This window comes from Aythya ferina (genome assembly GCF_964211825.1).
Source record: "Aythya ferina genome assembly, chromosome: 1".
NCBI lineage: Eukaryota > Metazoa > Chordata > Aves > Anseriformes > Anatidae > Aythya > Aythya ferina.
Window position 1 is genome coordinate 177,026,714 of NC_140296.1, and position 27,742 is coordinate 177,054,455.

Below are 27,742 nucleotides of genomic sequence, written 5' to 3' on the forward strand. Positions count from 1 at the left end.
ATGAGGCAGCACTGGTGGCTGAAGAAACTAGGCAAAAACGGTCTAGACCAGGCAAAGCGGTGAGGGGCTGGGGGGCATCTTAAAGGCTTGGAGTGGGATCGCTCTCCCGTGGCGCGCGAGCTTTTCCCTCTCAGCTGGCAGAGGGGAAAAATCCAGCTTTGCTTGCAATTGCTGGGGCGGCTCGAGCGCTGCTCAAAGGGCATGCCGCTGACCGCCACCGCTCTGTCCTCTCCCTCTGGGGTTGTTTAGCAGCCGCTCGGGCATGAGCAGTTCTCTCCTGTCTGGTGGTCAGCGTCAGGGCATTCACCGCCCTTCTGCCGCTTGAGTGATTGTGGAAAAACTCGAAGGCTTACACAGACTTCACGGTCTTCATGGAGTTCCACAGCCTCCAAAGCTTTCGTTCCGCTTGGCATTGGCAAGTGGAGACTCGTGGCCCTGCACGTGTTCCACAGCCAGGAGTGATTTCAGGCACTGCCTTCCTGTGGAAAGCTAATTTATTTTGGTTTTAGGACACCTCTGCACCTTGCTTGTGCGAACGGCCATGCAGATGTTGTTCGATTCCTGGTGCAAGAGAAGTGCCTGCTGAACCTTTGCGACAGCACTGGCAAAACGCCACTGATGAAGGTATGTGGAACACGTTACTCTGCTCTAAGTGGGGCTTTATCGATTGCGCTTCAAGTGACAAGTGTCTTGCTGCATTCTTCACGCCAACCTGTAGAGAAGCCTGAAAGTTGTAATCGGCACGTAATAGGCGTACGCGAGCTCGTCTTGGAAGACACTCTTGTCTTCCAGCACTGGGAAGCTGCTGTAGCTGTGACAGAGCGAAACATGGCACGAGTCCTTCCTTTGTGTTGTTTGCAGGCAGTGGAGAGCCAGCATGAAGAATGCGTGGCGATGCTGCTAGAGCGCCATGCCGACCCAAACTTGAGAGTTTGCAGAGGCAACTCTGCCCTTCACCTGGCTGCCGCAGCTCCTAACACATCTATAGCAGAGATGTTAGTTGAGCATGGTGCACAGCTTGAAACAAAGAACTGGGTAAGTTTTGAGTATGGGTAGCGCTGCTCTTTGGGAAAGGCACATAATTCATCTGGGTTGTTCTGACTGGGATTCTTTACGCTTTCAGGAGGGAAATACCCCGCTTCTTCTTGCTATCTCCTGCCATCAGAAAGAGATGGTAAAGCTTCTTCTTCAAAAAGGAGCGACTGCGTGTGCTAAAAATGACCTTGAAAGGTGAGGCGTTGCTCCAAAGTGCATGCGGGTCTCCTTAGCGTTGTCACTGGAAGGATCCGGAGAAAGAGAGTCAGTGTTGTCCAAGAGACAATGGGCATGAAGTGAAACAAGAGGCCTTCCCAGAGCTGCTTAGGAGAAACCCTCTCAGCATGAGGAAGGTTAATCAAGGGAGCAGGTGGTGCCAGGGGTTTGAGCAGCCTCCATCCTTGGAGGCTTTGAAGAGCAGCGTGGAAGAAGCCTTGAGCAACGTGGTCTGGACTCGTGGCTGAGTCTGCTCTGGGGACACGGTTGGCCAGAAGGCGTCCCGAGGTGCCTTCCAGCCTCAGTCCTGCAACACTCCCCTGTGTGTTGTGGCTTTGCTTTCCCTCAGCTCGTAGGAATCGGGGAGGGAATTGTTTGGGGAGTAGACAGGGATTAGAATAATAACAACACAGAGCCTGCAAATGCTGCCATGTTTCATATATCATCTTTTGGATGTTTTAGGACTGCTCTTATGCTTGCCGCTTCTGTTGGGGAAATGGAGATAGTAGAGCTGCTTCTTTCCTACGGTGCCAACACTACCTGCAAAGATTTCACTGGCTACACGGCTGTGGATTATGCTCTCCAGTCGGGACATGCTGGGTGAGCGTTTTGTACGTCGCTGTTAGAGCGGCTGAGTTGTCCGTGTCCGTGCTGATTTGTCACCCTTTGTGGTAGATGCACAAAGGCTTAATGATATCTTCAGACCATTCTTGAAGCTGGGCTCAGTGATGTCTTCTCATAAGTCTCCTTCCCAAGTCAAGAGAGGATTTGGAAGTAGAGGAGAACTTCCACCCACAAGGCTCTCCTAGAAATCCCGCTTGTGTTGCTAAGCCCAGTTCCACTCCACTAAGCAGGGAAGAGGCGCCTGTTCTTTCAGTGGGGATCTTACCAGTGTCCCTTCAGATAAACCCTCCAAGAGATCCCTGGTGGCATAGCAGGTCCACCATCGTGGGGAGACTGACACCGCACACAGACAGTTCTGAACCGGTTCCAAGTCACTTGCTGTCCTCAGCAAGAGCCAGGATCCCGGGCAACGATGTTTTGGATCTGACTGCCTGTACGTTCTCTCTTTCTACGCGTAGCATTGCCAGGAAACTGCAAGAACCCGCACGCAGTGAAAAGACGGGAGAAGCTTCTGCTGATGCTGCGCAAGACACAGCAGTCCCCAGCAGATCGTGCTCTCCAAGGACTAAGTGCTTTACAGTGGCCACATGTGCTTTGGATGGAGAAGGTAGGAGCCTGTAGTGTGGAAGAGCCGATGAGGACAAGTAATGTGGCCTGATGTCAGACCCTTTCCCGTATTTGGGGTCAGGGCTTGACTGGCAGGGAAACGCAGAGTGCCAGGAATGCTCACACTGTCTTGCTTCGTCCATCCCTTGTAGGCGCCCTGCCAGCTGTAGGAGCAGAGCAGGAGGAAGAGGCTGAATTGCCCTGGGATCACAAGGTACTTTCTGTGAAGGACCCACTGGCTGCCACTTGGCTCACTTACTTTGGGGCAGGTTTACCTCTGGGCTCGCTTCCCTCTCTTGCTGCCTCTGCCACATGTTTGTGACTGGGGGCCCTTGAACTACTTGTGCTCCAGCCCAGCTCTTCAGTTTGCACTGGGACAAAGGTTGGTCAAGGTGCTAGGAGACCTGGGTCTCGCTGCAGCTGGCCTTTCAGTTAGAGTTCCAGCCGAGGGGAAGCATATTCTATATAATGAAGCAGCAAAGGTTCTTCCTGCTGCTTAAAATCTTCTGAGCTTCTCAAAGGGGCTGGCGGTAGTGGCCATTGCTGGTCACCATACCTCACCAGCGCTCCGGTAACCTTTACGTGGCAACTTTTAAGGCCAACAACGAAGACATACATACCAGGGAATAGCACTGAGGGCTTGCAGCTCTGCTTGCAGTGTGCATTCCTTGGTTGCGAGCATGTTCTCAGAAGCTGCAGGGAGATTCCAGGCCGTGCTTAAGCTCTGGCAGAAAGAAGTCTGGCCTCTGCTTTACAAGTGCTGAAATGCCCCTGGAGGCAACAATAGTTCTGCAGATTCCATTCTCCACTGCCCGCCTTCTTGCGTAGGCAGAAAGCCCCTGCCCAGGCTCTCCGCCTATGTTCCAAGAAGAGAAAAAACGTTAAGCCTTCCCTGTGTTTTAAGCAACAGAAACCCTCACAAAGAGCTGCTGCTAGTTGAGGCTAAGAAAGATGGAGAGAGGTCCCCAGCTGTGCAGATGCCCGGCGGTGGGGCGCTTCCAATGCTTTGTTTCAGGCAGAAGACTGACCTCGTTGCAGAAGCTAATGAGTAAAAGCGCAGCTCATATTCCCCTGTTCTCACTGACTTTGTCATGCTCACGGAACCCCATTTCTGTAGGATCGAGACAGACAGCTGCAGATGGAGCTTCCTGGTGCTCCTGAAAGTGTGTCTGTGTCAGAAGCCCCACCTGAAGCTACTGAGAGCCAGCATGGGGACGATGAGAAAGACGCAGAGCACTTGAGAGAGGAATTGAAGAAGGTTAAAGCTGAGGTATGGAAAGGCTGCACTATAGGGATAAATCCGAGGGTGGTTGTCCTTTCTCTTCCCTTCTTCCCCCTCTCTGCTGGTGACCAACACAACGGGCATTCAGGAAATGCTGTAGAAAATCTTGAGAGCTATAGGAGAGGGGTTAGTACAACCTGCAGTGAAGTAACATGCATGGGGGTTTGAGAGTGGGAGCAGTCAAGTGCCCTCCGTAGAGACTAGGCTGACTACCATGGATTGATTCTTCCTGTGGTTTTGCAGGTGAAGGAATCGAAACAAAAGCTTATTCAGACTGAGGACTGGACAAAACACCTGGAGACAGTACAGCAGGATAAGAAGAGAGAAGAAGCAGATTCTTCCCAGGAAGTGCAAGACCTTCTGGAGGCATCCTCTGGAACTGCAGCTCTCCGAGAGCTGAGAGAACGCGTGCAAGGGTAGGCAGGGTAGTAAGACAGAGGGGCGAGGCGCTGCTTTCTGGGACTGTGTGAACGCACGGGGATTGCCTCGTCACATCGCAGAAAGTTAACACTTGATTTGGAAAGAAGCCTTTGCTTCAGCTTACGTTCTTGCACACTGCTCTTTCCAACTGTGTGCTCTTGTGGAGTTCCACAACAAGGCCCATATTTCTCTTTCAGACTCGAAGCTAGAAGTGACAGATTGGAAGCCACAATCCAGCAACAAAGCAGACTGACTGAAGCCCTTCAGAGATGCCCGCAAGCCTCTGCCTCAGTAAGTCAGTGACAAACTTCCCTCTTCCCTGTGAGCTCCTGCGCCTGGCTAAGTAGTTCTGTGGGGACAAAGTAAGATGGATTCCCTGTAAGTAGGAAAGTAAGCAGGATTCACTGGAATGCACCGGTCTGGGTAGTTTCTGCTTTAGACCAGTGGTGATACTGTAGATCTCAGGCCGCACTTGAGATAGTCCTCCTGCATGAGAGGTAGTTGTCAAGTTTGCACAGTGCTGCACAGCCCCGACCTGAAATGCCACGCGGTCGCTAACAAAGCAGTTCCTCTTGGTGTAAAGGAGGGGCTTTCATCGGTGGCGTCTGCGAAGCAAATGATTCTTCTTGTCCGCCTGGGGAGGCGGTGAGGCGAACGTGAGCCCGGTGCTCTACTGGGACTGGCAGGAGGGGAAGAGCAGCAGAGAGATGTGAGGCAGGAAAGTTGCATGCAGCATGACTTTTCACTTCTTCTTGTGCTTCTGTAGGCTCGTAATCCCCGGGAGATCTTGGTAACTCCCTTTCAGTCAGCACAGACGACCGCAGACGGGCCTCCGCACGAGCAGGTATGGGAATGCTTTCTGTGAATGACTATTTCAGCCTTTGAATACCTGCTGGGCAGGCAGTGGGTGGAAAGACATGGGGAGCCATGGGGAACCCTCCTGCTTTTATGGCAGGGCACGTTCAAGGGAAGGGGAAGCCCTGCTCCCCCTGCTTCCCCAGTACCGCTACCCAGTTCTGCCTAGGCATTCTGCACATACCACATGTAGATACTGTCCCTGCGCTGGTTCTACCATGCATCTTTTCTGTTTTGAAAGCATCAGTGTGAGAGAACGGAACAGAAGCAGCAGGTCAAGTTGAAACGCCCAGTCGAAGTGCGCCTCCAGCAGGAAATGAAAAGCAACAGCAAACTGCAGAGAGAATGTGACAGGTATGGCTTGTTAGCACTCTAAAGAGAGATCCCATAGAGCAGAAATCAAGCTTCATGGAGGCTGATTGTAAAAGTAGGTGAGGGTAACGGTGTGTGAGCAAATTCAAGCCTCACGCTAGGCCTTACAAGGCTCTTCTGTACGCGTGCCTATGGTTTTACAGAGCTGCCAAAAGAACTTCAAATGCAGGTTGCCCTGCAAGTCTCCTGGGAGGGAAGGAAGTCCCTTCTCCATTTGTTCCTCCGTTGAGGCGCAAGGTGGACCCTCCAAGTGACCTGTGGCACTGGAACGCTGTTTTTTCTCAGTAACTCCTGGTCTGTCAAGCGTGTTAAAGAAGAAGCAAGCCACCTCTATGCTGTTTATGTCTGAGAATGTGAAACGGGCGGGTAGTTCCTTCAGCTCGTTGTTCTCTTGACTAATTTGCTGCGCAGGTTAAGGAGGCGTCTGGACGGAGCTCTGCAGAAACTAAGGAAATACGAGGCCAGAGAAAGAGAGAGCCAGTTTAATACTTCAGGATACGTGACGAGCAGCTGCTCTGAAGAGGCCTGTGAAGCTGACAAATTAACAGCAAAGGTGAGCTCTGGATTCTGCAGGATTTTTGGATTTCTTTTTTTTGTCTGTTCATGTTTGTACCTCTGTTGTTCTTTTCTATACTGCTTCTCGTATTGCGAGTTGCCTGTTCTCTCCTCGGTGCACCTTCTGTTGTCATCCATAGCAGGTGAACGCAGATGCAGTTGCCATTATGGGTCAAAATGAACGTGCAGAGCAGTATCTGTGAGGGCACCCTGAGGGCAGGCTGCTCTGTGGAGGAAGGACGAGCTGAGAGTCACAGCAAGGCTGGCGGGCTCAGTGGCTTCACAGGCCATGGCACAGGCCCACAGCATTTTCCAGGTCTGGCAGGTGCAACTCCACCTGTCTGAAGTTGGCTTTGCCCAAGATCACTTCTGGAGCCCTGGCTTAGGAGTTGAGCCAGTGACGCTTTTGTAACTTGCCGCTCGCTCACCAGCCGCTGTCTCAGCCCGTCTTCCCCTAGCCATGGGCACCCTGATGTCGAGGAGCAAGAAGTGCTTTTGAGCTGTCTTGTTCAGTTGCACGGAACCCTTTAGCTACCTTTGCCCTGGTTACTGAGAGGTGCTGCTAAGGCACACGTGTGCTTTAGGAGGTGTTGTGGAAGGAGTCAAGTGCCCTTGTGGTGGCCCATTCTTAGTCCAAAGGCTCGTAGCATTCTCGTAGCTTCACTGCCCTTATAAGAGGTCTCTTATTTGCAAGGAAGTAGCATTGTGTGGAGGCGGTGTAAAGTGAAGATTAAGTTTCCTTTTTTTGGTCTGCTTGTTTTGTGAGGGTTTTGGTTTTGTTTTCTTTCTCTTTATGAAAGGCAGGAACCTCCCGATTGTATTTTTAGTATGTATAAAAAAGGTATATTTCTGGGGGAGGAGAGTAAGGCAGCACCGCAGCTGACCTTTGGGACTTCATGGGACATCTGCTCTATCCTGCGCATCCTTGCAAGCAAACATCAGCTTTGACCTAGGAAGAAAATGCCTTCCTCCAGCAGCCATGTCAAAGTGGCCTCCCGAGGCACTGTTTCCAAAGCTTTCAGAGTAACGACAGGAAGAGCATTGGTTGCTCGTGCCTACTCCGTTCTGCACTGCAGCGCTTCCCCCCACACACACAATAGGCGTTCTTTCTGGTGTTTGAGTAGAGGTGTGTTTGGTGTCCCATGAGCAGAGGAGCATTTTGGGCAAGAGCGTCCCTAGCACCTTTCAGGCCAGTCTCCCTGCAGAAGAACCGAGGAAGGGTGAAAACTTGGGGAATCCTGTCAGCAGTGATCTAAAAGCTGTCCTGTTAAAAGACGAGCCTGCCTTTACTTTGCTTTCAATACCAAGTCCGAAGGTGACAAACACCATCTTGAGGCCCTACCCCTTTGTGCTTTGCTCTCCACAGCTCAAAGAACTTTCGCAGCAGCTGGAGATGGAGTCTGAAAAACGCAGGCAGCTAGAAGCACAAACTTGCAACCTGCAAGAAGAGCTGTCTGCTCTGCGTGGGTCTCAGAAGAAACTGGAGAAGACCAATGGCCAGCTGCAAAAAGAGGTGGCATACCTCAAAGATCTTCTGCAGACTTACAAGGTGGGTCACGAGCAAAAGCAACAGTAAGAGACAGAGCTAAGAAAGAGCCTGACAGGGAACAAGTGCTCATACCAGAAGTCGCAGGACATATTTGTATTTGGGGTCTTGCCCCTCATTCTTTCTGTGAGGCGTTGTTCTCCACTGGCGCAGAAGTCCCTGTGAATTGTGTATGGAGCCTTTGGAAAAGGCTTACTTTCTCCTCCTGAGAAATAGGATCGTTGACCTGTGGTAGTTTCCATGTTCTGCCTTGACTGCTGGTGGTAGTGAGGAGGAGAGCGCCCTCCCCTTAGTGAGGCTGGGCCCTTGAAACTGGCTATGTGTGACTGGTGGGGGGATGGTTCTCTTCTTCTTTGCGGTGATGGAAATTTCATTATCTGCTTCAGACACAGGCAGCCTCTCTGGACACGCAACGTCCAACAAGATTCCCTCCTTGTGCTTCTCTGGGAAAGAAGCTAACGCACAGAAACAGAGATGCTGACTCTAAAGAGGAGGATGTTAGGGAAAAGACACTGCAAGAGCATACTTCTCCATATGAGTCCATTGAGGCAAGACTGGCAAGTTACAAGCACTACTATCTGCAGGAAGTAAACCTCAGAAGATGCCTAGAAAAGGACCTCCAAAAGTACGTCTGCACTTTTTTTGGAGTGAGAGCAAGATGCTGCTTTTTCCTTGTACATTTTCTTCCTAACGTCCCTTTTTTCTGCCTGCTCGGCGTTATGTCAGTAAATTTGCCTAAAAAGGCGTACTGATAAAAGACTCCTCTGCAACCCTTCCTCTCTTTTAGAACTGCCTTCATAATGCTTCAGTGTTCCCGCAGTACCCATCACTGGTCGTGGCATTACAAAAGCATTTTTGAAGTTGGTATCGTCTTTAAGAGGTGGCCTTCTGGCCACTCCGATCATGTGTTCCTCGTCGTAATGTTCTCTGCGATATAAGTCAGGGAAGCAAAATTGCCTGTCCTATTGTCCTGTCTGCAAACATGAATGCTTGAATAATATGGGCCTTCTAGAGAGCAGAATCTCTGAATCTCCTGATTCAATCTCTCCGAATTTTTCAGAGCTTATCAGAGACTCAACGAAGCCAACGCGAAGCTCGACCGGAAGACCGGAAGCACCACTGAAGCCTGCGTGGCTAAGGTCAGCATTCATAAATGTTATTCTCAACCCCTCTGAAAGAATATCTGTGGGCAAGCTTATGCTTCTGAGCCTCAAGTTAGAATCTCTTTGTGGTTCCAAAACACACCGTCTTTCTGCTAAAACAACTGCTAAGCATCAGAAGAGTGCACAACTGTATGGGGGAGGGCTGAAGACCTCTGGTCATTGGGGGGTGTGCAAAATACAGGGTGTCCTTCTTCTTCTGCAAAGTCATAAGGGAAAGAATGAAGGGAAAGACAGGGAGAATAGACAAAATGACCGTAAAAATGGTATTGAGAGAATGGGCACCAGACAAAGACATGCCACACCGAAGGCTGCGTTAGGGCCAGGTGGCAGCAAGAAGATGTTTGCCTTTTCAAAGGCAGATCCTTTTCAACGTTTTCAAGGTGAATGCGGAAGCTGCATTTTAGGAGTAGTGTTCCAAAGAATGCCCACTTTGAATGCTCAGGGAGTAGGGACACTCGAGGATGAAGAGGGCTGCAGAGTCCTAAGTCTAACACTGCTGAGCAAGAGTCATTTGCAGGTTCCCTCACAACGTTCTGTGTGTAGCTTCTGGACTTTCCTTCACTAACTTTTGACATACTGTTAATTGGAGGTGAAAACGTGTTCCTGCCTTGTGCATTGCCTTATTTTGCATTTGCCTATTTTCACAGGTGAACACGATTACAGATCAGATGAAGGTGGAGCAGAGGACGTCCCAGTCCAGAAAACAAGATAACAGCCCGCCTTCAATTCCAAGTTCTGTCGCCCACCTTGGCACTTAATAAAGCACGTCATGTAGTGCGGGTCTTTGTCTTCTTCTCTTCTCCCTTGCGGGCTTTGCTTCTCCTCTCCCATGGCCGTGTGACCATTCCCTCTGATTCCTTCTGCTTGTCTCCCTTGCTGACCAGGAGCATCCTGTGAACAGCAAATGTGTTAATTCTGTTGTGGGAATCAGACCAAGCCTTTTGCAGGTGTGTCCTGTGAGTTTCACGGTACCAAGGGAAACTCGTGGGCAAACTAGGGACAAGGGCTTGGGATGGAAAAAGGGAGAATACGCAAAGACAGAGGCGTCATTTGCCTGCTGTGGCTCAAAATGGTTCCCTTGCAAAAGGGATAGCCCACGACAAGCGGGGGACCTCAACCACACTGTCCATGAGGCTGGCTTTAGTGCTGTGGCCAGATTTCTGAATGCAGGGCAAATGATTTGTAGGCTTCAAACCAGCATCCTCTGAGCCAGGTGTTCTCCTGGCAAGGAGACTCGGGCTCTCCCATACAAAGAGACCTTCTGACACTCATCTGGCAAATTCAGGGAGGGCTGAAGGGATAGAGGAAAACACCACCTGCGTGCCCACTCCATCCAGCAATTGCCTCAATCCCCTGAAGTCCCTGTTGGTAGCCTCCAGGCTTCTCTCAGCAATTTCATCACTGCCAGCCTGAATTCTCCCTAATGGGGAATAATCGGAGGGGCTAACAAGGTCAGGAAGTTTCCTGGGAATGGCCTCGACCCGAGCCCCAGGTAGGCTGCAGACTTCCCCACAGGTAGGGTCTACCTGACATATGGGGCCCTCTGTTCCCTTCAGAAGGGAGTCGCCTACAACCATTACCCTTCTTTCCTTCTGGCTGGAGGAAGTCTTGAAGCATGGAGTCGACTTGCCAGGTCCTTGTGGCTCCCTCGCCTGCCTCCAGTGACCTCGATGAGGAAAAGCGCCCTGCCACCATGATCCCCTGCTCCGCTACAGCACGCGACTGCCTCGGACTGTGAACCTCTATGGAGGGAGCAAAAGAAGGGGGCGGGGGGAACTTCTCATCCACTGTGAAGGATTCACATTGCAAGACTCCTTGTTGGCCTACGCAGAGACTGTGGGACACACCTCTGCGGTGGTTTTACTCAGGTGGGCAGCTGAGCTCCACCACAACCGCTCGCTCACTCCCCCTCCTCAAAGGGAAAAGGGGGAGAAAACATGATGGAAAGGGCTCAGGGCTTGAGCCAAGAACACGGAGATCACTCAACAATTATTGTGAACGGCAAAACAAACTCAGAGTATGGAAATTAATAAAACCCATTGGCCATTACTAACAAGCTACAGAAGTTAGAAACAAAGGAAAGAAACCAAAACCACCTTCCTCCCACCCACCCTCTTCCACCTTCTTAACCCAAACTGCATGGGGGAATGGGTGCTGCGGTCAGTCCCTGATGCTTTTGTCTCCACCGCTCCTTCACGCTCACTCTCTGCCCCTGCTCCACATGGCGTCCCTCCCGCGAGATGCCCCGGAAAGAGCATGCGGGGGCTGCCCACAGGCAGCAGCTCTTCAAGCACTGCTCCCACATGGCTCCATACCACGGGGTCCATCCCCCAGGAGCAAACTGCTCCAGCACGGGTCCCCCACGGGCATCAGTATTCCCCAGACCCCCTCCCTGCTCCTGCGGGGGCTCTCCACGGGCCGCAGCCTCCTCCAGGCCACATCCACCTGCTCCAACGGGGGCTCCTCCACCCATGGGGGGGCTGCAGCGTGGAGATCTGCTCCGTGTGGGACCCATGGTCTGCAGGGGGACAGCCTGCTCCACCAGGGGCCTCTCCCTGCACAGCCCGCAGGGGAACTGCTGCTGCCTGCCTGCAGCACCTCCTGCCCTCCTGCTGCGCTGAGCCTGGGGGCTGCAGGGCTGCTTCTCACTCCTCAGTCTCCCAGCTGCAGTTGTGTCCCTGTTTGGTTTGTTTGTTTTCCCTTTCTTAAATATGCTCTCACAGGTGCACAAAGAACAATTTTTGGCTCATCTCTGGCCAGCCATGGGGTCCCTTTGGAGCCAACGGAAACTGGCCCTTATCTAAGACGGGGCACCTTCTGGACTCTTCTCACAGAGGCTACCCCTGCAGCGCCCTGCAGATAAAACCTTGCTGTGTAAACCCAATACTCCTATAGGTAGAGATCTTCTGCCATTCCTCTGGCAAATCTGGGGAGGCCCATCTGCAGCCAGACGGTCTGGAGCACGCAAACACCTTCAGCCGCTGTCACCAACCCAGCAGCACCACTGTGGCAGCACAAGTGAAGAATGGCCCCGCAGGAGCTGGACGTCAGGGGGGAACTGTCCCTGCATGTGGGCACGGTGCTGCCCTGTGCCTGGGAGAGTGCGGGGGTGAGCTAGGACAGCTGCCAGATCAACCACAGCCATGGATGGGGAAGTAATGATGCTGTGCCCCTGCCAGCGGCAGGAATTAGAGGGAACGGTCAAATGAGTAGGGGAGGGGAGAAGCAAAGCCCGCAAGGGAGAAGAGAAGAAGACAAAGACCCGCACTACATGACATGCTTTATTAAAGGCCAAGGTGGGTGACAGAACTTGGAATTAAAGGCAGGCTGTTACCTGCACAAAACCGCTGCGTTCTTGCCAGCATGGTGGGGCCAATGACTGCACTTGCTCGCTGCCTGGAAGATGCCTGAGTTAGGGGTCAGAAGGCAAGTGTTGGCAGTCTTCTCCCATCTTGGTAGAACTATGCCTTGTTTTCTGGACTGGGATGTCCTCTGCTCCACCTTCATCTGATCTGTAATCATGTTCAGCTGTGAAAAGAGGGAAACGCACAAGAGGGAAATGCTTAAGGAAGGAACACATGTTTTCACCTCCAACTACAAGCATTTCAGAAGTTAGTGGAAGAAATTCCACAGGCTCCACGCAGGACATCTGAAGGGAACCTGCAAAGGACTATTGCACACCAGTGTTGTTAGACTTAGTCCTCTGCCGCCCACTTCATCCTCAAGTGTCCCTACTCCCTAAATGTTCAAACTGGGCATTCTTTGGAAAACTACTCCTAAAATACAGCTAAAACTACTCCTAAAATTCAGAAGGCCCTGCAGAGCGACCTGGACAGGATGCTTCGATGGGCAGAGGCCAATGGGATGAGGTTCAACATGGCTAAGTGCCGGGTCCTGCACTTTGGCCACAACAACCTCCTGCAGCGCCAAAGGCTTGGGGGAGAGTGGCTCAAGAGCTGTGCAGAGGAAAAGGATCTGGGCGTGTTGGCCGATCCTGGCCTGAACATGAGCAGGCAGTGTGCCCAGGTGTCCAAGAAGACCAATGGCATCCTGGCTAGTATCAGGAGCAGTGTAGCCAGCAGGAACAGGGAGGTGATTGTTCCCCTGTACTCTGCTTTGGTGAGGCTGCACCTTGAGTACTGTGTTCAGCTTTGGGCTCCTCAGTGCAAGAAGGACATCGAGGCCCCGGAACGTGTCCAGAAAAGGGCTACGAAGCTGGTGAGGGGCCCGGAACACAAGTCCCGTGAGGAGCGGCTGAGGCAATTGGGGTTGTTTAGTCTGGAGAAGAGGAGGCTCAGGGGAGACCTCATGACCGTCTACAGCTACCCGAAAGGAAGGTGTGGCGAGCTGGGGTCCACCTCTTCTCTCAGGTAACTAGTGGCAGGATTGGAGGGAATGGCCTCAAGCTGCACCAGGGGAGGATAAGGTTATAAATTAGGAGCCATTTCTTGTCAGAAAGAGCAGTCGGGCATTGGAGCGGGTTGCCCAGGGAGGTGGTGGCGTCACTGTCCCTGGGGGCGTTCAAGGAAAGGTTGGACCTGGCGCTTAGGGATGTGGGTTAGTGAGTGACATTGGTAGTAGGGTGATGGTTGGACCAGATGATCCTGAAGGCAACTTCCAGCCTTAATGAGTCTATGATTCTACGATTCTGTACAAGTGCAGCGAACAACACTATATGGGCTGCTGCAGGGAATGTTAGCTCCATCCCAGCCAGACCCAGTACAACTGGGGCGGGTGCCAGCTCAACCATGGCCCCAGGGAAGTAATGCAGTGCCCCTGCCAGCCAGGCATGTTCTCGATGCCTCCTGAGGAGCCCAGCCCCGTCGCATGGCCCGAGATCCCCATCCACGCTGCGGAAGAACATCAACTGAGGCACAAAGAGCTCTTCAGGCAGGAGCCAGAAACTGCCGCAGTCACTGCTGGACTGTGGGGGAGTGTGGCCCTGTACTGGGTCTGGCTGGAATGTTAACTTTCCCGGCAGCAGCCCGTACAGTGCCGTACTCTGTACTTGTAGCTGGAACAGCAGTGTTATCACACCAGTGTTGTGTCTACTGCTGAGCAGCAGTGGCACAGCATTGGGCCTTTCTCTAACCCTCCTAGGGGGTGGGCAAAAAGTGAGGAGAGAAACATCACTAGGGCAGCTGACCTAAACCGATCAAAGGGATATTCCATACCATGCGATATCACACTCAGCAATAAAAGGTGGAAACAGGAAGAAGAGGGGAGGGGTGGGCTCTCGTTGGGAAAACGTCGGTCCTCCTCTCGAACACCCGGCTGCGTGCGTTGAGGCCTTGCTTCAAGGACGTGGTCAATCATCGCTCATTTGTGGGAAGTAGAGAGTAATTTCTTTCCTCTGCACTTCCATATAGCCTTCATTTATTTTGTTTGTTTGTTTTCCTCCCTTCTTTTTTTTTTATTTTTCCTTTTCCCCCTCCCTTTTCCCCTTTCCCTTTTTATTTCCCCTTAGTTAAATTGTTTAGTTCACGGTAGTCTTTCTTTAATTATTATAATTATTTCCCTTTAATTAAATTATCCTCATCTCAACCCGTGAGTTGTTCTTTGCTTTACTTCTCCCCCTCCTCATCTAAAGGAGGGGGAGTGAGAGAGCGGTTGTGGGGTTTAGCTGCCCAGCACGCTAAAACCACCACAGGCCCTCCAACTTAAGGCGACACCTAGTGACGCCCCTGGTGACACCCATTGTGACATAATGTGACACAACGCTGAGACACAGTGTAGATGCACCGCTGCCAGCAGCAGTGCTCAGTGCTGTTGCCTCTGCTGTGGGAGCAACAGCGCTGCCCTGGCTGGGAGCCTTGGTGCGTCCGTGCCCTGCCTGGGAGTGCTAGGCCACAGCCGCTGCTCGGGGCTCGGCTCCCCTGCCCCTGCGCCTGTCCGTGTCGGACCCAAGCAGGGCCCGCAGGGCTCCGGTGGCCCCAGGTGGGCTTGTGCCCACATCCTTGCTTCAGAATGGGGAGGTTCCTCCAGCGGGGCAAGGCGCATCCGACGCCCAGCAGCACTTCGCTGTCCAGAGACAGCGATGCCCACCAGCTGCCAGAGGAGGGCCTGCATGGGCTGCACCACGCTGCCGCCCATGGCGACCTGGCCTGGATGAGGCAGCACTGGTGGCTGAAGAAACTAGGCAAAAACGGTCTAGACCAGGCAAAGCGGTGAGGGGCTGGGGGGCATCTTAAAGGCTTGGAGTGGGATCGCTCTCCCGTGGCGCGCGAGCTTTTCCCTCTCAGCTGGCAGAGGGGAAAAATCCAGCTTTGCTTGCAATTGCTGGGGCGGCTCGAGCGCTGCTCAAAGGGCATGCCGCTGACCGCCACCGCTCTGTCCTCTCCCTCTGGGGTTGTTTAGCAGCCGCTCGGGCATGAGCAGTTCTCTCCTGTCTGGTGGTCAGCGTCAGGGCATTCACCGCCCTTCTGCCGCTTGAGTGATTGTGGAAAAACTCGAAGGCTTACACAGACTTCACGGTCTTCATGGAGTTCCACAGCCTCCAAAGCTTTCGTTCCGCTTGGCATTGGCAAGTGGAGACTCGTGGCCCTGCACGTGTTCCACAGCCAGGAGTGATTTCAGGCACTGCCTTCCTGTGGAAAGCTAATTTATTTTGGTTTTAGGACACCTCTGCACCTTGCTTGTGCGAACGGCCATGCAGATGTTGTTCGATTCCTGGTGCAAGAGAAGTGCCTGCTGAACCTTTGCGACAGCACTGGCAAAACGCCACTGATGAAGGTATGTGGAACACGTTACTCTGCTCTAAGTGGGGCTTTATCGATTGCGCTTCAAGTGACAAGTGTCTTGCTGCATTCTTCACGCCAACCTGTAGAGAAGCCTGAAAGTTGTAATCGGCACGTAATAGGCGTACGCGAGCTCGTCTTGGAAGACACTCTTGTCTTCCAGCACTGGGAAGCTGCTGTAGCTGTGACAGAGCGAAACATGGCACGAGTCCTTCCTTTGTGTTGTTTGCAGGCAGTGGAGAGCCAGCATGAAGAATGCGTGGCGATGCTGCTAGAGCGCCATGCCGACCCAAACTTGAGAGTTTGCAGAGGCAACTCTGCCCTTCACCTGGCTGCCGCAGCTCCTAACACATCTATAGCAGAGATGTTAGTTGAGCATGGTGCACAGCTTGAAACAAAGAACTGGGTAAGTTTTGAGTATGGGTAGCGCTGCTCTTTGGGAAAGGCACATAATTCATCTGGGTTGTTCTGACTGGGATTCTTTACGCTTTCAGGAGGGAAATACCCCGCTTCTTCTTGCTATCTCCTGCCATCAGAAAGAGATGGTAAAGCTTCTTCTTCAAAAAGGAGCGACTGCGTGTGCTAAAAATGACCTTGAAAGGTGAGGCGTTGCTCCAAAGTGCATGCGGGTCTCCTTAGCGTTGTCACTGGAAGGATCCGGAGAAAGAGAGTCAGTGTTGTCCAAGAGACAATGGGCATGAAGTGAAACAAGAGGCCTTCCCAGAGCTGCTTAGGAGAAACCCTCTCAGCATGAGGAAGGTTAATCAAGGGAGCAGGTGGTGCCAGGGGTTTGAGCAGCCTCCATCCTTGGAGGCTTTGAAGAGCAGCGTGGAAGAAGCCTTGAGCAACGTGGTCTGGACTCGTGGCTGAGTCTGCTCTGGGGACACGGTTGGCCAGAAGGCGTCCCGAGGTGCCTTCCAGCCTCAGTCCTGCAACACTCCCCTGTGTGTTGTGGCTTTGCTTTCCCTCAGCTCGTAGGAATCGGGGAGGGAATTGTTTGGGGAGTAGACAGGGATTAGAATAATAACAACACAGAGCCTGCAAATGCTGCCATGTTTCATATATCATCTTTTGGATGTTTTAGGACTGCTCTTATGCTTGCCGCTTCTGTTGGGGAAATGGAGATAGTAGAGCTGCTTCTTTCCTACGGTGCCAACACTACCTGCAAAGATTTCACTGGCTACACGGCTGTGGATTATGCTCTCCAGTCGGGACATGCTGGGTGAGCGTTTTGTACGTCGCTGTTAGAGCGGCTGAGTTGTCCGTGTCCGTGCTGATTTGTCACCCTTTGTGGTAGATGCACAAAGGCTTAATGATATCTTCAGACCATTCTTGAAGCTGGGCTCAGTGATGTCTTCTCATAAGTCTCCTTCCCAAGTCAAGAGAGGATTTGGAAGTAGAGGAGAACTTCCACCCACAAGGCTCTCCTAGAAATCCCGCTTGTGTTGCTAAGCCCAGTTCCACTCCACTAAGCAGGGAAGAGGCGCCTGTTCTTTCAGTGGGGATCTTACCAGTGTCCCTTCAGATAAACCCTCCAAGAGATCCCTGGTGGCATAGCAGGTCCACCATCGTGGGGAGACTGACACCGCACACAGACAGTTCTGAACCGGTTCCAAGTCACTTGCTGTCCTCAGCAAGAGCCAGGATCCCGGGCAACGATGTTTTGGATCTGACTGCCTGTACGTTCTCTCTTTCTACGCGTAGCATTGCCAGGAAACTGCAAGAACCCGCACGCAGTGAAAAGACGGGAGAAGCTTCTGCTGATGCTGCGCAAGACACAGCAGTCCCCAGCAGATCGTGCTCTCCAAGGACTAAGTGCTTTACAGTGGCCACATGTGCTTTGGATGGAGAAGGTAGGAGCCTGTAGTGTGGAAGAGCCGATGAGGACAAGTAATGTGGCCTGATGTCAGACCCTTTCCCGTATTTGGGGTCAGGGCTTGACTGGCAGGGAAACGCAGAGTGCCAGGAATGCTCACACTGTCTTGCTTCGTCCATCCCTTGTAGGCGCCCTGCCAGCTGTAGGAGCAGAGCAGGAGGAAGAGGCTGAATTGCCCTGGGATCACAAGGTACTTTCTGTGAAGGACCCACTGGCTGCCACTTGGCTCACTTACTTTGGGGCAGGTTTACCTCTGGGCTCGCTTCCCTCTCTTGCTGCCTCTGCCACATGTTTGTGACTGGGGGCCCTTGAACTACTTGTGCTCCAGCCCAGCTCTTCAGTTTGCACTGGGACAAAGGTTGGTCAAGGTGCTAGGAGACCTGGGTCTCGCTGCAGCTGGCCTTTCAGTTAGAGTTCCAGCCGAGGGGAAGCATATTCTATATAATGAAGCAGCAAAGGTTCTTCCTGCTGCTTAAAATCTTCTGAGCTTCTCAAAGGGGCTGGCGGTAGTGGCCATTGCTGGTCACCATACCTCACCAGCGCTCCGGTAACCTTTACGTGGCAACTTTTAAGGCCAACAACGAAGACATACATACCAGGGAATAGCACTGAGGGCTTGCAGCTCTGCTTGCAGTGTGCATTCCTTGGTTGCGAGCATGTTCTCAGAAGCTGCAGGGAGATTCCAGGCCGTGCTTAAGCTCTGGCAGAAAGAAGTCTGGCCTCTGCTTTACAAGTGCTGAAATGCCCCTGGAGGCAACAATAGTTCTGCAGATTCCATTCTCCACTGCCCGCCTTCTTGCGTAGGCAGAAAGCCCCTGCCCAGGCTCTCCGCCTATGTTCCAAGAAGAGAAAAAACGTTAAGCCTTCCCTGTGTTTTAAGCAACAGAAACCCTCACAAAGAGCTGCTGCTAGTTGAGGCTAAGAAAGATGGAGAGAGGTCCCCAGCTGTGCAGATGCCCGGCGGTGGGGCGCTTCCAATGCTTTGTTTCAGGCAGAAGACTGACCTCGTTGCAGAAGCTAATGAGTAAAAGCGCAGCTCATATTCCCCTGTTCTCACTGACTTTGTCATGCTCACGGAACCCCATTTCTGTAGGATCGAGACAGACAGCTGCAGATGGAGCTTCCTGGTGCTCCTGAAAGTGTGTCTGTGTCAGAAGCCCCACCTGAAGCTACTGAGAGCCAGCATGGGGACGATGAGAAAGACGCAGAGCACTTGAGAGAGGAATTGAAGAAGGTTAAAGCTGAGGTATGGAAAGGCTGCACTATAGGGATAAATCCGAGGGTGGTTGTCCTTTCTCTTCCCTTCTTCCCCCTCTCTGCTGGTGACCAACACAACGGGCATTCAGGAAATGCTGTAGAAAATCTTGAGAGCTATAGGAGAGGGGTTAGTACAACCTGCAGTGAAGTAACATGCATGGGGGTTTGAGAGTGGGAGCAGTCAAGTGCCCTCCGTAGAGACTAGGCTGACTACCATGGATTGATTCTTCCTGTGGTTTTGCAGGTGAAGGAATCGAAACAAAAGCTTATTCAGACTGAGGACTGGACAAAACACCTGGAGACAGTACAGCAGGATAAGAAGAGAGAAGAAGCAGATTCTTCCCAGGAAGTGCAAGACCTTCTGGAGGCATCCTCTGGAACTGCAGCTCTCCGAGAGCTGAGAGAACGCGTGCAAGGGTAGGCAGGGTAGTAAGACAGAGGGGCGAGGCGCTGCTTTCTGGGACTGTGTGAACGCACGGGGATTGCCTCGTCACATCGCAGAAAGTTAACACTTGATTTGGAAAGAAGCCTTTGCTTCAGCTTACGTTCTTGCACACTGCTCTTTCCAACTGTGTGCTCTTGTGGAGTTCCACAACAAGGCCCATATTTCTCTTTCAGACTCGAAGCTAGAAGTGACAGATTGGAAGCCACAATCCAGCAACAAAGCAGACTGACTGAAGCCCTTCAGAGATGCCCGCAAGCCTCTGCCTCAGTAAGTCAGTGACAAACTTCCCTCTTCCCTGTGAGCTCCTGCGCCTGGCTAAGTAGTTCTGTGGGGACAAAGTAAGATGGATTCCCTGTAAGTAGGAAAGTAAGCAGGATTCACTGGAATGCACCGGTCTGGGTAGTTTCTGCTTTAGACCAGTGGTGATACTGTAGATCTCAGGCCGCACTTGAGATAGTCCTCCTGCATGAGAGGTAGTTGTCAAGTTTGCACAGTGCTGCACAGCCCCGACCTGAAATGCCACGCGGTCGCTAACAAAGCAGTTCCTCTTGGTGTAAAGGAGGGGCTTTCATCGGTGGCGTCTGCGAAGCAAATGATTCTTCTTGTCCGCCTGGGGAGGCGGTGAGGCGAACGTGAGCCCGGTGCTCTACTGGGACTGGCAGGAGGGGAAGAGCAGCAGAGAGATGTGAGGCAGGAAAGTTGCATGCAGCATGACTTTTCACTTCTTCTTGTGCTTCTGTAGGCTCGTAATCCCCGGGAGATCTTGGTAACTCCCTTTCAGTCAGCACAGACGACCGCAGACGGGCCTCCGCACGAGCAGGTATGGGAATGCTTTCTGTGAATGACTATTTCAGCCTTTGAATACCTGCTGGGCAGGCAGTGGGTGGAAAGACATGGGGAGCCATGGGGAACCCTCCTGCTTTTATGGCAGGGCACGTTCAAGGGAAGGGGAAGCCCTGCTCCCCCTGCTTCCCCAGTACCGCTACCCAGTTCTGCCTAGGCATTCTGCACATACCACATGTAGATACTGTCCCTGCGCTGGTTCTACCATGCATCTTTTCTGTTTTGAAAGCATCAGTGTGAGAGAACGGAACAGAAGCAGCAGGTCAAGTTGAAACGCCCAGTCGAAGTGCGCCTCCAGCAGGAAATGAAAAGCAACAGCAAACTGCAGAGAGAATGTGACAGGTATGGCTTGTTAGCACTCTAAAGAGAGATCCCATAGAGCAGAAATCAAGCTTCATGGAGGCTGATTGTAAAAGTAGGTGAGGGTAACGGTGTGTGAGCAAATTCAAGCCTCACGCTAGGCCTTACAAGGCTCTTCTGTACGCGTGCCTATGGTTTTACAGAGCTGCCAAAAGAACTTCAAATGCAGGTTGCCCTGCAAGTCTCCTGGGAGGGAAGGAAGTCCCTTCTCCATTTGTTCCTCCGTTGAGGCGCAAGGTGGACCCTCCAAGTGACCTGTGGCACTGGAACGCTGTTTTTTCTCAGTAACTCCTGGTCTGTCAAGCGTGTTAAAGAAGAAGCAAGCCACCTCTATGCTGTTTATGTCTGAGAATGTGAAACGGGCGGGTAGTTCCTTCAGCTCGTTGTTCTCTTGACTAATTTGCTGCGCAGGTTAAGGAGGCGTCTGGACGGAGCTCTGCAGAAACTAAGGAAATACGAGGCCAGAGAAAGAGAGAGCCAGTTTAATACTTCAGGATACGTGACGAGCAGCTGCTCTGAAGAGGCCTGTGAAGCTGACAAATTAACAGCAAAGGTGAGCTCTGGATTCTGCAGGATTTTTGGATTTCTTTTTTTTGTCTGTTCATGTTTGTACCTCTGTTGTTCTTTTCTATACTGCTTCTCGTATTGCGAGTTGCCTGTTCTCTCCTCGGTGCACCTTCTGTTGTCATCCATAGCAGGTGAACGCAGATGCAGTTGCCATTATGGGTCAAAATGAACGTGCAGAGCAGTATCTGTGAGGGCACCCTGAGGGCAGGCTGCTCTGTGGAGGAAGGACGAGCTGAGAGTCACAGCAAGGCTGGCGGGCTCAGTGGCTTCACAGGCCATGGCACAGGCCCACAGCATTTTCCAGGTCTGGCAGGTGCAACTCCACCTGTCTGAAGTTGGCTTTGCCCAAGATCACTTCTGGAGCCCTGGCTTAGGAGTTGAGCCAGTGACGCTTTTGTAACTTGCCGCTCGCTCACCAGCCGCTGTCTCAGCCCGTCTTCCCCTAGCCATGGGCACCCTGATGTCGAGGAGCAAGAAGTGCTTTTGAGCTGTCTTGTTCAGTTGCACGGAACCCTTTAGCTACCTTTGCCCTGGTTACTGAGAGGTGCTGCTAAGGCACACGTGTGCTTTAGGAGGTGTTGTGGAAGGAGTCAAGTGCCCTTGTGGTGGCCCATTCTTAGTCCAAAGGCTCGTAGCATTCTCGTAGCTTCACTGCCCTTATAAGAGGTCTCTTATTTGCAAGGAAGTAGCATTGTGTGGAGGCGGTGTAAAGTGAAGATTAAGTTTCCTTTTTTTGGTCTGCTTGTTTTGTGAGGGTTTTGGTTTTGTTTTCTTTCTCTTTATGAAAGGCAGGAACCTCCCGATTGTATTTTTAGTATGTATAAAAAAGGTATATTTCTGGGGGAGGAGAGTAAGGCAGCACCGCAGCTGACCTTTGGGACTTCATGGGACATCTGCTCTATCCTGCGCATCCTTGCAAGCAAACATCAGCTTTGACCTAGGAAGAAAATGCCTTCCTCCAGCAGCCATGTCAAAGTGGCCTCCCGAGGCACTGTTTCCAAAGCTTTCAGAGTAACGACAGGAAGAGCATTGGTTGCTCGTGCCTACTCCGTTCTGCACTGCAGCGCTTCCCCCCACACACACAATAGGCGTTCTTTCTGGTGTTTGAGTAGAGGTGTGTTTGGTGTCCCATGAGCAGAGGAGCATTTTGGGCAAGAGCGTCCCTAGCACCTTTCAGGCCAGTCTCCCTGCAGAAGAACCGAGGAAGGGTGAAAACTTGGGGAATCCTGTCAGCAGTGATCTAAAAGCTGTCCTGTTAAAAGACGAGCCTGCCTTTACTTTGCTTTCAATACCAAGTCCGAAGGTGACAAACACCATCTTGAGGCCCTACCCCTTTGTGCTTTGCTCTCCACAGCTCAAAGAACTTTCGCAGCAGCTGGAGATGGAGTCTGAAAAACGCAGGCAGCTAGAAGCACAAACTTGCAACCTGCAAGAAGAGCTGTCTGCTCTGCGTGGGTCTCAGAAGAAACTGGAGAAGACCAATGGCCAGCTGCAAAAAGAGGTGGCATACCTCAAAGATCTTCTGCAGACTTACAAGGTGGGTCACGAGCAAAAGCAACAGTAAGAGACAGAGCTAAGAAAGAGCCTGACAGGGAACAAGTGCTCATACCAGAAGTCGCAGGACATATTTGTATTTGGGGTCTTGCCCCTCATTCTTTCTGTGAGGCGTTGTTCTCCACTGGCGCAGAAGTCCCTGTGAATTGTGTATGGAGCCTTTGGAAAAGGCTTACTTTCTCCTCCTGAGAAATAGGATCGTTGACCTGTGGTAGTTTCCATGTTCTGCCTTGACTGCTGGTGGTAGTGAGGAGGAGAGCGCCCTCCCCTTAGTGAGGCTGGGCCCTTGAAACTGGCTATGTGTGACTGGTGGGGGGATGGTTCTCTTCTTCTTTGCGGTGATGGAAATTTCATTATCTGCTTCAGACACAGGCAGCCTCTCTGGACACGCAACGTCCAACAAGATTCCCTCCTTGTGCTTCTCTGGGAAAGAAGCTAACGCACAGAAACAGAGATGCTGACTCTAAAGAGGAGGATGTTAGGGAAAAGACACTGCAAGAGCATACTTCTCCATATGAGTCCATTGAGGCAAGACTGGCAAGTTACAAGCACTACTATCTGCAGGAAGTAAACCTCAGAAGATGCCTAGAAAAGGACCTCCAAAAGTACGTCTGCACTTTTTTTGGAGTGAGAGCAAGATGCTGCTTTTTCCTTGTACATTTTCTTCCTAACGTCCCTTTTTTCTGCCTGCTCGGCGTTATGTCAGTAAATTTGCCTAAAAAGGCGTACTGATAAAAGACTCCTCTGCAACCCTTCCTCTCTTTTAGAACTGCCTTCATAATGCTTCAGTGTTCCCGCAGTACCCATCACTGGTCGTGGCATTACAAAAGCATTTTTGAAGTTGGTATCGTCTTTAAGAGGTGGCCTTCTGGCCACTCCGATCATGTGTTCCTCGTCGTAATGTTCTCTGCGATATAAGTCAGGGAAGCAAAATTGCCTGTCCTATTGTCCTGTCTGCAAACATGAATGCTTGAATAATATGGGCCTTCTAGAGAGCAGAATCTCTGAATCTCCTGATTCAATCTCTCCGAATTTTTCAGAGCTTATCAGAGACTCAACGAAGCCAACGCGAAGCTCGACCGGAAGACCGGAAGCACCACTGAAGCCTGCGTGGCTAAGGTCAGCATTCATAAATGTTATTCTCAACCCCTCTGAAAGAATATCTGTGGGCAAGCTTATGCTTCTGAGCCTCAAGTTAGAATCTCTTTGTGGTTCCAAAACACACCGTCTTTCTGCTAAAACAACTGCTAAGCATCAGAAGAGTGCACAACTGTATGGGGGAGGGCTGAAGACCTCTGGTCATTGGGGGGTGTGCAAAATACAGGGTGTCCTTCTTCTTCTGCAAAGTCATAAGGGAAAGAATGAAGGGAAAGACAGGGAGAATAGACAAAATGACCGTAAAAATGGTATTGAGAGAATGGGCACCAGACAAAGACATGCCACACCGAAGGCTGCGTTAGGGCCAGGTGGCAGCAAGAAGATGTTTGCCTTTTCAAAGGCAGATCCTTTTCAACGTTTTCAAGGTGAATGCGGAAGCTGCATTTTAGGAGTAGTGTTCCAAAGAATGCCCACTTTGAATGCTCAGGGAGTAGGGACACTCGAGGATGAAGAGGGCTGCAGAGTCCTAAGTCTAACACTGCTGAGCAAGAGTCATTTGCAGGTTCCCTCACAACGTTCTGTGTGTAGCTTCTGGACTTTCCTTCACTAACTTTTGACATACTGTTAATTGGAGGTGAAAACGTGTTCCTGCCTTGTGCATTGCCTTATTTTGCATTTGCCTATTTTCACAGGTGAACACGATTACAGATCAGATGAAGGTGGAGCAGAGGACGTCCCAGTCCAGAAAACAAGATAACAGCCCGCCTTCAATTCCAAGTTCTGTCGCCCACCTTGGCACTTAATAAAGCACGTCATGTAGTGCGGGTCTTTGTCTTCTTCTCTTCTCCCTTGCGGGCTTTGCTTCTCCTCTCCCATGGCCGTGTGACCATTCCCTCTGATTCCTTCTGCTTGTCTCCCTTGCTGACCAGGAGCATCCTGTGAACAGCAAATGTGTTAATTCTGTTGTGGGAATCAGACCAAGCCTTTTGCAGGTGTGTCCTGTGAGTTTCACGGTACCAAGGGAAACTCGTGGGCAAACTAGGGACAAGGGCTTGGGATGGAAAAAGGGAGAATACGCAAAGACAGAGGCGTCATTTGCCTGCTGTGGCTCAAAATGGTTCCCTTGCAAAAGGGATAGCCCACGACAAGCGGGGGACCTCAACCACACTGTCCATGAGGCTGGCTTTAGTGCTGTGGCCAGATTTCTGAATGCAGGGCAAATGATTTGTAGGCTTCAAACCAGCATCCTCTGAGCCAGGTGTTCTCCTGGCAAGGAGACTCGGGCTCTCCCATACAAAGAGACCTTCTGACACTCATCTGGCAAATTCAGGGAGGGCTGAAGGGATAGAGGAAAACACCACCTGCGTGCCCACTCCATCCAGCAATTGCCTCAATCCCCTGAAGTCCCTGTTGGTAGCCTCCAGGCTTCTCTCAGCAATTTCATCACTGCCAGCCTGAATTCTCCCTAATGGGGAATAATCGGAGGGGCTAACAAGGTCAGGAAGTTTCCTGGGAATGGCCTCGACCCGAGCCCCAGGTAGGCTGCAGACTTCCCCACAGGTAGGGTCTACCTGACATATGGGGCCCTCTGTTCCCTTCAGAAGGGAGTCGCCTACAACCATTACCCTTCTTTCCTTCTGGCTGGAGGAAGTCTTGAAGCATGGAGTCGACTTGCCAGGTCCTTGTGGCTCCCTCGCCTGCCTCCAGTGACCTCGATGAGGAAAAGCGCCCTGCCACCATGATCCCCTGCTCCGCTACAGCACGCGACTGCCTCGGACTGTGAACCTCTATGGAGGGAGCAAAAGAAGGGGGCGGGGGGAACTTCTCATCCACTGTGAAGGATTCACATTGCAAGACTCCTTGTTGGCCTACGCAGAGACTGTGGGACACACCTCTGCGGTGGTTTTACTCAGGTGGGCAGCTGAGCTCCACCACAACCGCTCGCTCACTCCCCCTCCTCAAAGGGAAAAGGGGGAGAAAACATGATGGAAAGGGCTCAGGGCTTGAGCCAAGAACACGGAGATCACTCAACAATTATTGTGAACGGCAAAACAAACTCAGAGTATGGAAATTAATAAAACCCATTGGCCATTACTAACAAGCTACAGAAGTTAGAAACAAAGGAAAGAAACCAAAACCACCTTCCTCCCACCCACCCTCTTCCACCTTCTTAACCCAAACTGCATGGGGGAATGGGTGCTGCGGTCAGTCCCTGATGCTTTTGTCTCCACCGCTCCTTCACGCTCACTCTCTGCCCCTGCTCCACATGGCGTCCCTCCCGCGAGATGCCCCGGAAAGAGCATGCGGGGGCTGCCCACAGGCAGCAGCTCTTCAAGCACTGCTCCCACATGGCTCCATACCACGGGGTCCATCCCCCAGGAGCAAACTGCTCCAGCACGGGTCCCCCACGGGCATCAGTATTCCCCAGACCCCCTCCCTGCTCCTGCGGGGGCTCTCCACGGGCCGCAGCCTCCTCCAGGCCACATCCACCTGCTCCAACGGGGGCTCCTCCACCCATGGGGGGGCTGCAGCGTGGAGATCTGCTCCGTGTGGGACCCATGGTCTGCAGGGGGACAGCCTGCTCCACCAGGGGCCTCTCCCTGCACAGCCCGCAGGGGAACTGCTGCTGCCTGCCTGCAGCACCTCCTGCCCTCCTGCTGCGCTGAGCCTGGGGGCTGCAGGGCTGCTTCTCACTCCTCAGTCTCCCAGCTGCAGTTGTGTCCCTGTTTGGTTTGTTTGTTTTCCCTTTCTTAAATATGCTCTCACAGGTGCACAAAGAACAATTTTTGGCTCATCTCTGGCCAGCCATGGGGTCCCTTTGGAGCCAACGGAAACTGGCCCTTATCTAAGACGGGGCACCTTCTGGACTCTTCTCACAGAGGCTACCCCTGCAGCGCCCTGCAGATAAAACCTTGCTGTGTAAACCCAATACTCCTATAGGTAGAGATCTTCTGCCATTCCTCTGGCAAATCTGGGGAGGCCCATCTGCAGCCAGACGGTCTGGAGCACGCAAACACCTTCAGCCGCTGTCACCAACCCAGCAGCACCACTGTGGCAGCACAAGTGAAGAATGGCCCCGCAGGAGCTGGACGTCAGGGGGGAACTGTCCCTGCATGTGGGCACGGTGCTGCCCTGTGCCTGGGAGAGTGCGGGGGTGAGCTAGGACAGCTGCCAGATCAACCACAGCCATGGATGGGGAAGTAATGATGCTGTGCCCCTGCCAGCGGCAGGAATTAGAGGGAACGGTCAAATGAGTAGGGGAGGGGAGAAGCAAAGCCCGCAAGGGAGAAGAGAAGAAGACAAAGACCCGCACTACATGACATGCTTTATTAAAGGCCAAGGTGGGTGACAGAACTTGGAATTAAAGGCAGGCTGTTACCTGCACAAAACCGCTGCGTTCTTGCCAGCATGGTGGGGCCAATGACTGCACTTGCTCGCTGCCTGGAAGATGCCTGAGTTAGGGGTCAGAAGGCAAGTGTTGGCAGTCTTCTCCCATCTTGGTAGAACTATGCCTTGTTTTCTGGACTGGGATGTCCTCTGCTCCACCTTCATCTGATCTGTAATCATGTTCAGCTGTGAAAAGAGGGAAACGCACAAGAGGGAAATGCTTAAGGAAGGAACACATGTTTTCACCTCCAACTACAAGCATTTCAGAAGTTAGTGGAAGAAATTCCACAGGCTCCACGCAGGACATCTGAAGGGAACCTGCAAAGGACTATTGCACACCAGTGTTGTTAGACTTAGTCCTCTGCCGCCCACTTCATCCTCAAGTGTCCCTACTCCCTAAATGTTCAAACTGGGCATTCTTTGGAAAACTACTCCTAAAATACAGCTAAAACTACTCCTAAAATTCAGAAGGCCCTGCAGAGCGACCTGGACAGGATGCTTCGATGGGCAGAGGCCAATGGGATGAGGTTCAACATGGCTAAGTGCCGGGTCCTGCACTTTGGCCACAACAACCTCCTGCAGCGCCAAAGGCTTGGGGGAGAGTGGCTCAAGAGCTGTGCAGAGGAAAAGGATCTGGGCGTGTTGGCCGATCCTGGCCTGAACATGAGCAGGCAGTGTGCCCAGGTGTCCAAGAAGACCAATGGCATCCTGGCTAGTATCAGGAGCAGTGTAGCCAGCAGGAACAGGGAGGTGATTGTTCCCCTGTACTCTGCTTTGGTGAGGCTGCACCTTGAGTACTGTGTTCAGCTTTGGGCTCCTCAGTGCAAGAAGGACATCGAGGCCCCGGAACGTGTCCAGAAAAGGGCTACGAAGCTGGTGAGGGGCCCGGAACACAAGTCCCGTGAGGAGCGGCTGAGGCAATTGGGGTTGTTTAGTCTGGAGAA

General features: G+C 52.1%; 2 protein-coding genes across 2 annotated transcripts; both read left to right on the forward strand.

Annotated features, from left to right (window-relative positions):
- On the forward strand, window positions 1–9,455 carry LOC311430170 (uncharacterized protein; the record flags this gene model as incomplete). Its single annotated transcript, XM_084506611.1, has 17 exons — window positions 1–59; window positions 510–624; window positions 862–1,035; window positions 1,124–1,230; window positions 1,714–1,851; window positions 2,334–2,482; window positions 2,634–2,695; window positions 3,599–3,751; window positions 4,007–4,179; window positions 4,381–4,474; window positions 4,950–5,027; window positions 5,280–5,392; window positions 5,822–5,963; window positions 7,332–7,514; window positions 7,898–8,136; window positions 8,572–8,650; window positions 9,322–9,455. 17 exons carry the CDS (start codon window positions 1–3, stop codon window positions 9,430–9,432), a joined length of 2,169 nt encoding a protein of 722 aa, XP_084362737.1. The 3' UTR covers window positions 9,433–9,455.
- Window positions 9,456–14,782: 5,327 nt separating this feature from the next.
- Window positions 14,783–24,237, forward strand: LOC311430221 (uncharacterized protein; the record flags this gene model as incomplete). The annotated part of the gene is made up of 17 exons (XM_084506747.1): window positions 14,783–14,841; window positions 15,292–15,406; window positions 15,644–15,817; window positions 15,906–16,012; window positions 16,496–16,633; window positions 17,116–17,264; window positions 17,416–17,477; window positions 18,381–18,533; window positions 18,789–18,961; window positions 19,163–19,256; window positions 19,732–19,809; window positions 20,062–20,174; window positions 20,604–20,745; window positions 22,114–22,296; window positions 22,680–22,918; window positions 23,354–23,432; window positions 24,104–24,237. 17 exons carry the CDS (start codon window positions 14,783–14,785, stop codon window positions 24,212–24,214), a joined length of 2,169 nt encoding a protein of 722 aa, XP_084362873.1. The 3' UTR covers window positions 24,215–24,237.
- Between the last annotated feature and the right edge of the window lie 3,505 nt (window positions 24,238–27,742).